This window comes from Diadema setosum, chromosome 5 (assembly GCF_964275005.1).
Source record: "Diadema setosum chromosome 5, eeDiaSeto1, whole genome shotgun sequence".
NCBI lineage: Eukaryota > Metazoa > Echinodermata > Echinoidea > Diadematoida > Diadematidae > Diadema > Diadema setosum.
This window is the reverse complement of record NC_092689.1, coordinates 34,338,446-34,349,539: the sequence shown is the minus strand read 5'-3', so window position 1 is coordinate 34,349,539 and position 11,094 is coordinate 34,338,446. Positions and strand designations below refer to the sequence as shown.

General features: G+C 39.8%; 1 protein-coding gene across 1 annotated transcript; it reads left to right on the top strand.

Annotated features, from left to right (window-relative positions):
- Positions 1–1,716: 1,716 nt before the first annotated feature.
- Positions 1,717–7,023, top strand: LOC140228871 (protein Wnt-8b-like). The gene is made up of 6 exons (XM_072309140.1): positions 1,717–1,805; positions 2,533–2,569; positions 3,949–4,072; positions 4,783–4,908; positions 5,580–5,722; positions 6,425–7,023. Exons 1-6 carry the CDS (start codon positions 1,717–1,719, stop codon positions 7,004–7,006), a joined length of 1,101 nt encoding a protein of 366 aa, XP_072165241.1. The 3' UTR covers positions 7,007–7,023.
- Positions 7,024–11,094: the final 4,071 nt, after the last annotated feature.

The following is an 11,094-nucleotide window of genomic DNA, read 5'->3' as shown; positions in this document are numbered from 1 at the left end:
AAAATCATAATGGTAATTATAATAATGAAAATGATAACGATACAATTAACAATACTGTTGAACTGTGGTTTTATTAAAGCGTTATTAGCTCCAAGAGAAATTCAGAAATTCTTGCACTCCTTTTCTTTAAAAAAAAAAAAGGTACTAAGGGTGAAGAGCAAAGTTCCCCTGGCAATCTATTCCACAATGTGTGCCAAGAAGGACACAGTATTATCGGTATTATGTTCACTATAACTTTTGTGTTCGTATTTCTTTTTAAACATGCACTATCTGGATCGAAGTGGTATCTGGTTGAGTGCAGTTAATTCGGACGGTGGGGAGAGCGAAGCAACTGTGGTAGATATTTGGGAGTGTTACTGTGTAATCAGTGGAAAATCAACAAACATAATGATACATATACTATGTCATGTGTGCTTTTTCTCTGTTTTGTCCACGGACAACCATGCAATGCAAAGACTTTAAGTGAGATGCATACCCTCACGCCTACTTGCTCAAAGCTTACACTATACAGGTCCCTATCTGCTGCGACAGCTACCTCTGTAATTTCATGTATTTCTGTTTTCTGCTATCATTACTCCTGCTTGTAGCTTGTACACTTCTTCGATTGCGTGATCACATCACAGTTACTATCATACATTTCAGATACTGAAATTATCCCTTTCAATGGTTGTGAGTATATACAGACAACTTTGCTGATATTACGTATCTGAGTCGAGATTTTCCGATCGCAAAACGAACAGACCCATATAACTGAGATGCACTTGTTGGGACAAGTTCTCGTGGAGTATTAAAAAAGTCCTGGTTTGAGACTTGACATGCAGAGCACATATCAATACAAGCCAAGCATTGAGATGTATACACTGTATTCACCAGCAGTCTCCTTAGTTTCTTTCTTTTAGTTTCCCACCATCAAGCGGAGATGGAGCCAAAATCTGTGGCCTAGGATTTTTGTGAAAGCTTGCTTTCTTATTAGTAAAGCAGTCCTTTTACCCTCTTCCTTAATCCCTTGTTTCTCATCATCCACCAGATCCTGGCAGTAATACGCCTGCGTCGAGGTCACTTTTTTCCCCATTCAACTTTCTTAAAAAGGGAGCGTAAGATGACTGGAAGGTAGTTTTAACGCGACCAGCAGATCCCTAAATACCCCTTTTGTTCCTTTAAATTGAAAGCGCAGCGGGTGAGCGTCGCGTTTTCAAAGCGGTAAAACGTGAAACTCTTCAGTTCAGCGCAGACAGCCACTAACAATAAAGCTCTCAGCTCACCCGCCAAAACAAAAAGAAGCACGTCGCTCGGTTACTTTGATCGTACCCCTCCGCTTGTTCACGGTGATGCGAACTGACCGCCCATTGGTCCGTCCCACGCCCACTTATGTTCGCCGCGCCAATGGGGGAACTTCTGCCCCGCTCTTGAAAGGGACTTATCATCCCTTATTGTGCTTAATCGACATGATAGGCCAAGGTGGTATCAAACCAGTATAAGTAAATGTCTTAGCTCAAGGAACTCCTCATTCGTCATCTGGAGTTTACTGAGTTCATACGCCTTTTTAGCTCCTCGAGTCTTATCAAGCAACTTTACGTTTTCCATCTGATCTGCTCTATATCTACTGTTGAACACTTGCCTTTTCGTGAACCAGGGCTTATTGCTTGGATCTATAATACTTTGATTCCAGTTACTCCCAGTTACACATTCACATTTGTTTGTACTTCTGCCACGACCATGGATGCTCTTCATCCCGTGATGTTCCGGAGCCTACTCGTCTTCACTCTACTTCTTGTTCAAGCACCCGTCTTTCAGGGGATTCTATGGTAAGCCACCTACAAGTTGTAGGACCTACTTATGAACGGGGTCCCTTACGAACGACCACTTTCATTTTATAAACCTAGTACTCCTATCACACACGTTCACTTATTTCGAGTTCTGTCGAACTAGCTTTGAGTTAACTAGTGGAGATTTATGTCGCAAAAGAGATGAAGAAATGTGTGTTGACTTGCCATGTGGGTAATGTAGTCCATTGCTGTGTGATGTCGACAGATTGGAATATTTACCTCATCTGACATTAATTTCTTTCACGTTAAGTTTAAGAATCGATTCAATCAGCTGATATTGTTGACCATTGCTTAAGATACTGTCCTACACAACTGCGAAGCATATTTACATAACATTTTTTTCTATGTTCGGTATTCATTGTAGATGCAAAACCGAAAGACATCTCTTTCGGGGGAACGAGAGTGCCTTACGCTTTGCCGTACAACACATTTGTATAACGTGCTTATTAGGTGAAAATCTTGCAAGAAATTGATACATAATACCGAATATTTTGGGTAGAGTGGTCGTTATGATTGTAAGTGCAACATGAACTTCAGATATCTCTCCAATATTTGCGCTTCTGTCTTCTTCATCTGCTTTTGCAATTTATTGTCATTGCTCCTAATCTATATTGTCATTATTATCTGACATCCGTAAAGTGCCTGCTATCTGCTCCTTTCATTATCATTTCATCATTCTTATTTTATTTCCTTCGTCATTCCCCAGGTCTCCAGTCAGCAATGTCCTACTGTCGGGATCCAAGGTAAGAAACATTCCTTGCAGTATTATTTTCACTATCGTTTTCCATCATTATCGTGTAGCGGTTAGGCCTATTTACTCTCTGGAGAGGTCATTGGGGTACAAACTTTCCTATGTAATATCCGTTAAGCTTTGCCCTCGTCGTTGGGTGTGTGCATTCGATTTAGATTTAGCATAGGAAAGACGTGAGGAACAGCTTCACATGCATGACGTCATTTCGACCCTCAATTCCAAGGGCGTTCCGTATTGATCTGGCTTGCACAGCCGAACGTCTAGATCACTCTCTGAAATCCGCCATTTTCTCCTCCAACGTGTTAATTAAAACGTATAATAGACCTTTTGAAATTCCCTGAGGTATCATAATGGGGCTATCTTACACAATGCCGGTGTGTACTTCCGATAATTACCCGCTCCCTCACAAGGAGGATGCCGTCCTTAACGTTTCGACTCACCCATGGAGATAATTACCCAGATAATTCTAAAGAAGGTTTTACTCTCTCTCTCTCTCTCTCTCTCTCTCCCACTACCCAAAAAGAGCAGTACTTGCGTGGTGTCTATGACTGGGCCAAAAATGTAATCTGCCATGCAAGCAATGAGAAAGGGAACATGCCCCAAAATCGATGATGACGAGTTTTGCAACTAAACCGAAAATGACAGGAACTGCGCATGGCCGAATTGTATAAAAAGAGATGTTTTACGTTTTAGTCCGTCTGACCTTTGTCATTGCAGTCATTCTTATCATTATTCCTGACGATTTGCAATTATCTGCAATTGTCGACTGTGGAAAAAAATCAGAAAGTTTAGATGTGAAACTAAGCAGATAACACTCGCAGTAAATATAGGCACACTCTTGCTCTTATTAGTTGTCATTTGTGTTGTATATCCTTGCCTCTAGCCGATAAAATAGAAAGCATTCTGTTCTCTTTGAATGGCTGGGTCAAAAGATTATCCTCCAAAAACTTTTTAAAAGGCATCATCAGCGTTCCTGCTGTGACGTGTCTCTTCGTTTTAATTTACGCCCGAAAAAGTGCAAAGAAATACAATTGTACATGTATATTTTTTGTCCGCTTAGCCCCTCAAAAATCTTCGACGGAAGTTCTTATTGTTAGCTCTCTAGCAAGAGTGCACTTGATTTTAATACCTCCCCGTCGAGCTTTGGAATAATGCAAATGGTCACTCTTCATTCACAGAGTTGACCCCTTACCTGAGTATGCATGGGATCTTGTGGCGATCAGTCTACTGTTTCGTTATGGCTTAGGGAAGCCATCCGTTTGTTGACGCTGTTGTTGTTGATTATGATGTTGTTTAGATGTGTAGATTTCGAGATTTGCAAAGTTGTATTCTTAACTCCTTTTTCTGTTCTTCTCTGTTTCATCTTCTCAGGGTCACACGAAGTACGTGGAGAGCGTTTCGGCGGGAATCAACAGGGCGGTCGGCGAGTGTCGCTACCAGTTTCGCTGGGACAAGTGGAACTGTCCGAGAGATGCCGTCTTCTCAAGCGCACAAGGTATATATGCCAAACAAACAAATTATTAAATAAACAACAACCTCACACCGTCGGCATGATGGCTTCTTCAACATAGTGGGTTAATCAAACTTACCAGACATATTTTTTCTTTCATCACAGCGAATATTTTAAGAATTAATTCTTCTTAGTGAGCACAATGGATTGTTGGAGTATTTACATTACCTAGATGTATTTAATGCCACGTTTATGCAGTATTTAAGTTCAAGTCCGTTGGTTTCTCCATCTCAACGTAATCAACAACATAGTGGGTTAATCAAACTTACCAGACATATTTTTTCTTTCATCACAGCGAATATTTTAAGAATTAATTCTTCTTAGTTAGCACAATGGATTGTTGGAGTATTTACATTACCTAGATGTATTTAATGCCACGTTTATGCAGTATTTAAGTTCAAGTCCGTCGGTTTCTCCATCTCAACGTAATCAACAGCACAATGTACATAAGAGGAACGGCATGTCAACATTATATAGAGGATGAATTATACTTTTGGTGAGAATTAAAGAAGTCAAACTTTTGTCGGAGTGATAAATAATTCCCTCCCCACCTTTCTATCTTTCTATCTTGTTCTCTCCAGCTCTTTGTCTGTCCCCATTTTCCCCATCTAGTTAAAGTTAGAAGCTCTTTCCGCATACCATTTGTACTTATTAACTTATTTTCTCTTTCTCTCTTCTGTCTTCCACAAATGCAGCTACCAGAGAGATGTCGTTCGTGCAAGCCATCGCCTCGGCGGGAGTCATGTACACACTCACCCGGAACTGCAGCCAAGGTGTCTTCGAGAAGTGCGGCTGTGATGACAAGCGATCCGGCGAAACAGGTGAGCGTAAAAAAATAAATAAATAAATAAAAATGAAAATAAATTGTTTTACTGTCCTTGGTGAAATAATATATCGAAAATATCATATCTTTTCACTCAAAGAGTAAAATAGCTGGAAGACTGTAATTTCATGCTTATGGATGCATGCGTATCTGTGTGAATGTAATAGATTTGAATGGATCTATTACGATGCCTTTTTTGTTACGAGTGGGATTTTTCACAAGTGAATTGAATGGAATATGACTTTTATCTCTCACAATCATACCAATGTGACTGAATTTAATGTGCCCACCTAGAAGAACAAACACCATTTTACAGCTATATTAAAAAGCTATAGCACTGTACAAGCGTAAATGATTCTAATGTTTCATTTTATATTTTCTGTATTTTTGTAACGCATGGTTCTGCAAAGATGAGTCTCATCACAAATGATGAATTTTATCCGAAATTCAACCATTTGGTTGCTGTGCGTGAGATGACAATAAAACCTTTATTTAATCGATCAATTCAAAATCAGATAGGATTTTTCATCACGATTCCATATGTTCCTTGGGTAGTAACATCGTTCGCAATGATTATTGTCAAGTTACTTACGATAACGTCTTGTATTCTGTTCTATATCGGCATTAATTTACATCTTTTTTTTCAAATGTCTGTTTGGCCTTTAACAGGTGGTGACGGCTGGACGTGGGGTGGTTGCAGCGACAACGTCCGGTTCGGCGAGCGTACGGCCCGTGACATCATGGACGCCACAGAGAAGTCACAGGGCGCCATCACCGTCATGAATCTGCACAACAACGAAGCCGGACGCAAGGTAAGCAAACAATTTTCGTGTGTGTCCAAAGTACAATGTACAATATACAAAAAACTCACAGTGAGATTGCATGCAAATGTAATCATACCAAAATTTACTTTTTAGGCTGTATACGCTTATCAATAATACATTATCAAAATATCAAAAATCAATATCAAAATATCAAAAATCAATATCAAAATATCAAACTACATTCATCTCTGGCCAGTATTTTAGAAGGTATAGGAAGAGGAGCACGGTGTGTTCTTTCGTTTATATTTACCTGGATGCACATCGTAATGATTAAGAAAATTTCAAGGACTCCGACTTGTATCGATGTTTGCACATCCTGTATTGCATATACATTCCAAAAAATGGATCAAATTTTATTATCATAAATTACTCCTGTCAAGAATGATAACGTATGTAATGTCAAAATATGCCATGCGAATTGTGAAAAAGAGAATGCTTGTGTTTTGATCAACAAAATCCAGAAATACCAGAAAGGGAAGAAGAAGAACATTTCAGGTGTTTGTAATTGCGGAACAAATCAATTCAATGTCCGTGATTTTCATTTTTATTCATTTTTTAATGCGACATCATGTCGAAATGCTGTAAATGTACGAGTGCATTGTGTTCTGCATTGAATCATTAAAAATCACTTTGATATTGACTACTTGTTACAAAATGTTCCATTCCTTATTCCCTTTTCACCTCCTACAGGCAGTGAAGCAGACTCTTCAGCGAACCTGTAAGTGTCATGGCGTTTCCGGCTCGTGCTCCCTGAAGACCTGTTGGAACCAGGTGGCCAGCTTCCGCGTCATCGGCGACCGCATCAAGCGCAAGTACTTCGACGCCGTCCGGGTGGACTTCGTCAGCGGCAAGCTCATCGACGGCAACCGAGCGGAGGACCGCGTCGCCCGCGACGTCATGACTGCAGCGCTCAACCGACGCGATCTCGTCTTCCTGGAGCAGTCGCCGGACTACTGTTTCGCCAACATCACCATCGGCACCAAGGGCACTGCCGGCCGCGAGTGTCTGGTGAGAGACGTCGACATCAACGACCAGCTGGTGCCGCCCTCGTCTTCCTTGTCGGCTGTGACGTCGCCTGCCGAGGACTCCAGATCGTCGCTGCGATGGATGAAGCAGAGCTGCAGCAGGCTGTGCCGGAGCTGCGGCATGGCTGTGAAGAAGACCACGGTGACCGTCACGACCAGCTGCAACTGCAACTTCGTCTGGTGCTGTTCGGTGAAGTGCGACACCTGTCGACGGACTGTGACCAAGCGAACGTGCCAGCCCATCTGAAGACGATGAAACCTCTCCAACGTACAATGTACTTGTAACTTCCACGGTCATATCATGTGAACGTTTCCACTTCAGTGACAGTGTCAAGGAGACAATATACTGACGCGCTTAATGTGGATGCACACTCGCGTGGACGTACGACATACAAGTACAGTCATTTCGATCTAATGAACTATTGAACAGTCAGTCTGTACAACGATCTCGCCGGATGCTGGTTTTTAGAACAAATTGAAGTTGATTCATGCAGATATCGGTGTACATATTGTTGATATCAGACTTAAGTTATTTTTCTTATCTTTATTGTTAATTTGTCTGGTGACGATTGGTATCATTGTTGCTCGTTTCTTGTATATTTCGACCCATCAGTACTTGCCAATGATGTTTCATGTAAATGAATTCATGAAATATAATAATGATTCTTTGCTTTTGCAAGAAAACTGATTCGTTGTCTTTGTGTGTGTAATTACATACGAGTTTGCGTTGATTGGTTGAATGTGCAGTTGAGCCTGAAATTGATATCGTTGTAAGTTTTGGTCAGTATAATATAATCTGTATCTAATATACATATATATGTATATATATATATATATATATATATATATATATATATATATATATGTATATATATATATATGATATACACACGGAGAGAGATATTTTGATTGCAAAACGCCTAAAGCTCACACTTGTTAATGTGAGATATTTGCGATTGAAGCTACTTAAAAGCAATGAAATATAGGGTAGTTTTTTTCCTCTCTTTATGTACTTGCCTCAGAATGTTTAAAGATTTATAAAGTCAAACCGTCTCCTGATCAAACTTCATATTATATATATATATATATATGTGTGTGTGTGTGCGTGTGTGTTATGTGAAATTGCAGAAATCTACTGAAACACAAAAAGGTTTACTGAAAAACAAAAAAGTGTGCTATATATATATGTGTGTGTGTGTGTGTGTGTGTGTGAGCGTGTGCTTGCATGTGAGCTGGTATTTTATAAGTCAATGCTTTGACAATGATGATTGCAAATAGGGCCTACTAAAACGCTTGACACAGCTCACTGATTCTATAATTTGTTAAAGCATAACGGCTAGATCAAAACGGTTGACATAACGATGTTATCCATTCTTGTTTATCTGTTTTTCATGTCGACTGAATTTCTTAAAAGTTTATGACACAATGATCGGACTCAATTCAAGTCGAAGGAAAGCTGTCTATCGTTGGGGCTTACCTTTAAGATTGGTAACTAACTATTGATACTGCAACTTAACAGTTTTGCTAACCGTTTAAAAAAATAAGTGCGTAATTTAGTGGTACTAGTATTCATTTCAGTCTACTTATGGAAGTTCAGTAAGTTCAGTAAGTTTCATTTCTCCACTTGTACATAACAGAAAAAAGTATAACAATATCGAACGTATTATTTACAAGTCATGAAAACATAAACAAAGTTTCGCATTACAAATATATAATCATGCGAAATAATACATAAATATAATTACATATCTTTAAGTGTACAGGTGGAGGAGACCGTTATCAATAAGCAAAACGCTTGACTTGGACAACGGCCTCTTGTGTTTTTTTATTTAATTAAAGGAAGGAACGGAACAATTATACACACGTAGAACAAATAATGTAAATCTTTAAAGCATTTCAAATGTCATTTGGCCAACAAGGGCAACACAAGGTGCAATCAGGGAGGTGACTCACCTCCCTGGTGGAATGTATAAAGACGAAAGAAGAACAAAACGAAACAAAACCCGAGAATAAGGTACCCGAATAAGAAGAGTATAAAGAGGAAAGGGAGAAGAGAAGAAAAGCGATGAGATACAGTGTTCAGGAGTTGGGAACTATGACAAAAGCGTAATTTCTCATTCGAGTGGTACATTGCGAGAAGAACGTTTTTATAGGATGATTTAAAACATTGTAGAGAAGAACTGCGTTTAAGGTGAAGACCGGCAGCCAGTAATTGAAAGAGACATGTCGCTACCCTGCAAAAAGTCCGGTGTAAAATATGAAACACCGAGATGGTGTTAAATTTCCGATGCTCATTTATGGTGTTAGATTAACATCTCCGGGTGTCATTTCAAAATGTTAGATTTAACACCCATGGTGTTCAATCTAACACCGGTGTTTTTACAGTGTAAGTGCATGTAAAAAAGGACAATTACCGGATACATTTTATGATTTAACTCCGACCATATCGAGCCTCATGCAGGCCTACATGACCCTTTCTTAATCATAACCAATGTATAGGCCTAAATAAATGAATACACCCAGCAATCAATAATGCTACCTCTCTTTACAAACTGATTTTAAAACAACGCAAAATATTATACAAATCTGTCCACGAGGGCTGTTGGGTATAGTATTCCGGCGGCCATGCTGGTATCCGAACAAGGGGTACATCCAAATAACACAGCTGAACGAGCACCCATCGAGCTCCTCCCAATCTTACATGAATGTCTGCATACCATGGCTGCACATCTTACATACCCTTTGACTAATCCACGGCGGGAACACGGCATTTCAACGGCTTTAATTTGACCATTTAGAATGCTTCTCCTAATGGCCCTACCACTGTGAGTGGATTTCTCTCGCCCTTACAGCGAAATTAGACGACCGAAGTAAAGACTTGTGTTCAACCTTTCATAACCTCTGGTGATTGTTCTTCTGCGGCTTCAGCAGATCATGTTAAAGAAGGTTAGAATAATTGGCTGCGCGAAAATGTGAATCACACTTGCAAGCAGACGCTGTGTTTACGAGCACCATAACAAAGCTCACCTTTAACACGAAAACTAGTTTAACAATAATTTGCACACAGACACACAGAAGACCATTTAATGAAATGATGCACTGTGTCGTTGTCAAATGACTTTCCAAAAATTACCTTGCTCCAACATGCAATGGTGTAATATTGTCCGCTCTCTGAATAAACTTTCTACATAAGAAATCACATCTTTGATGTGGGGACAAAGTGTCTCGTTACAACACTGAATATTTATTCTGATTGATTTTCCTATTCGTCACGGTAAAACCAATTTTATCATGCTCTTCTGGCCTGTCCGAATTTTCTGTGGCCGGTCTTCAGAGAAGCTATACAACGTTAGGCCAAGTCCTAACTTGGGCTTGCCCGACCTAGCAGCAACTGCCGTGGACTGAACTTGTTCCTGGCACAGAAATAAGACAAAGAGAACCAGGTGCAAAGAAAGAGTTCAGCAACTCAACCCATTATACAGTATGTCCTCCCCCTCCCCCCCCCCCCCCGCATAAAAAAGAATATACAATCAGATTAACAATTTCCTCATTGATAACTTTCAATATGATTAAACTGCTAAATGCTATTTCAAGGTCTAAAAATATAACTCTTACCAATACTTTGCAGAAAACCCCATTCAATTTGATTAAGAGGTCATAGAGAAATGTGGATTATTGTAAAGCATGTCATGGGTCTGTTTCTTCCAAGTTTAGCACTTGGGTGCTCTTGGAACTGCATATTTATGTGTGAATACAATGGACAGAACTTGGAGGGAAGGGATTCCTGACATGCTCTACAAAGATCCCATTTTTCTTTTGACCACTGAAGCAAATCGGATGGAGTTTCCGTAAGATGTGGGTAATAACTTATGGTTTCATGCCCTGAAATTGTAATTTGATTGATTCACTATTTTTAAAGTTGTTGTTGCGGAGGGTTCCGTGGCATTTTTGTTTTTTCGGAGGACATACGGTATAGAGCTGTCGACTTTCGTGACTTTTGAACCCGCTTTTCAATTTCTCCATTCACTCGAGGCACTTTATCGGTGAGAACTGATGCGACAAGCCGTGACCACTGCAAGAATAATTCCCATCCATCTTCTTTATAGACAAAATGAGAAAACAAAGGAAAGCACAAGGTAAAAATATATCCTCATTGCTTGAACACCTGCTTTGGGAATCCTTCTTGGTCTCGCATCAGCGGGCGTACTTTGGGGTTTGACATCATTTTTGTTGTTAACGCAACCGTACATACAGATTTGTATTAGTCTTCACGGATAAGCGCAGTGTAGTGTATCTTTTATTCCTATGCGCAATTTCATGTTTCAATTTTCGGCT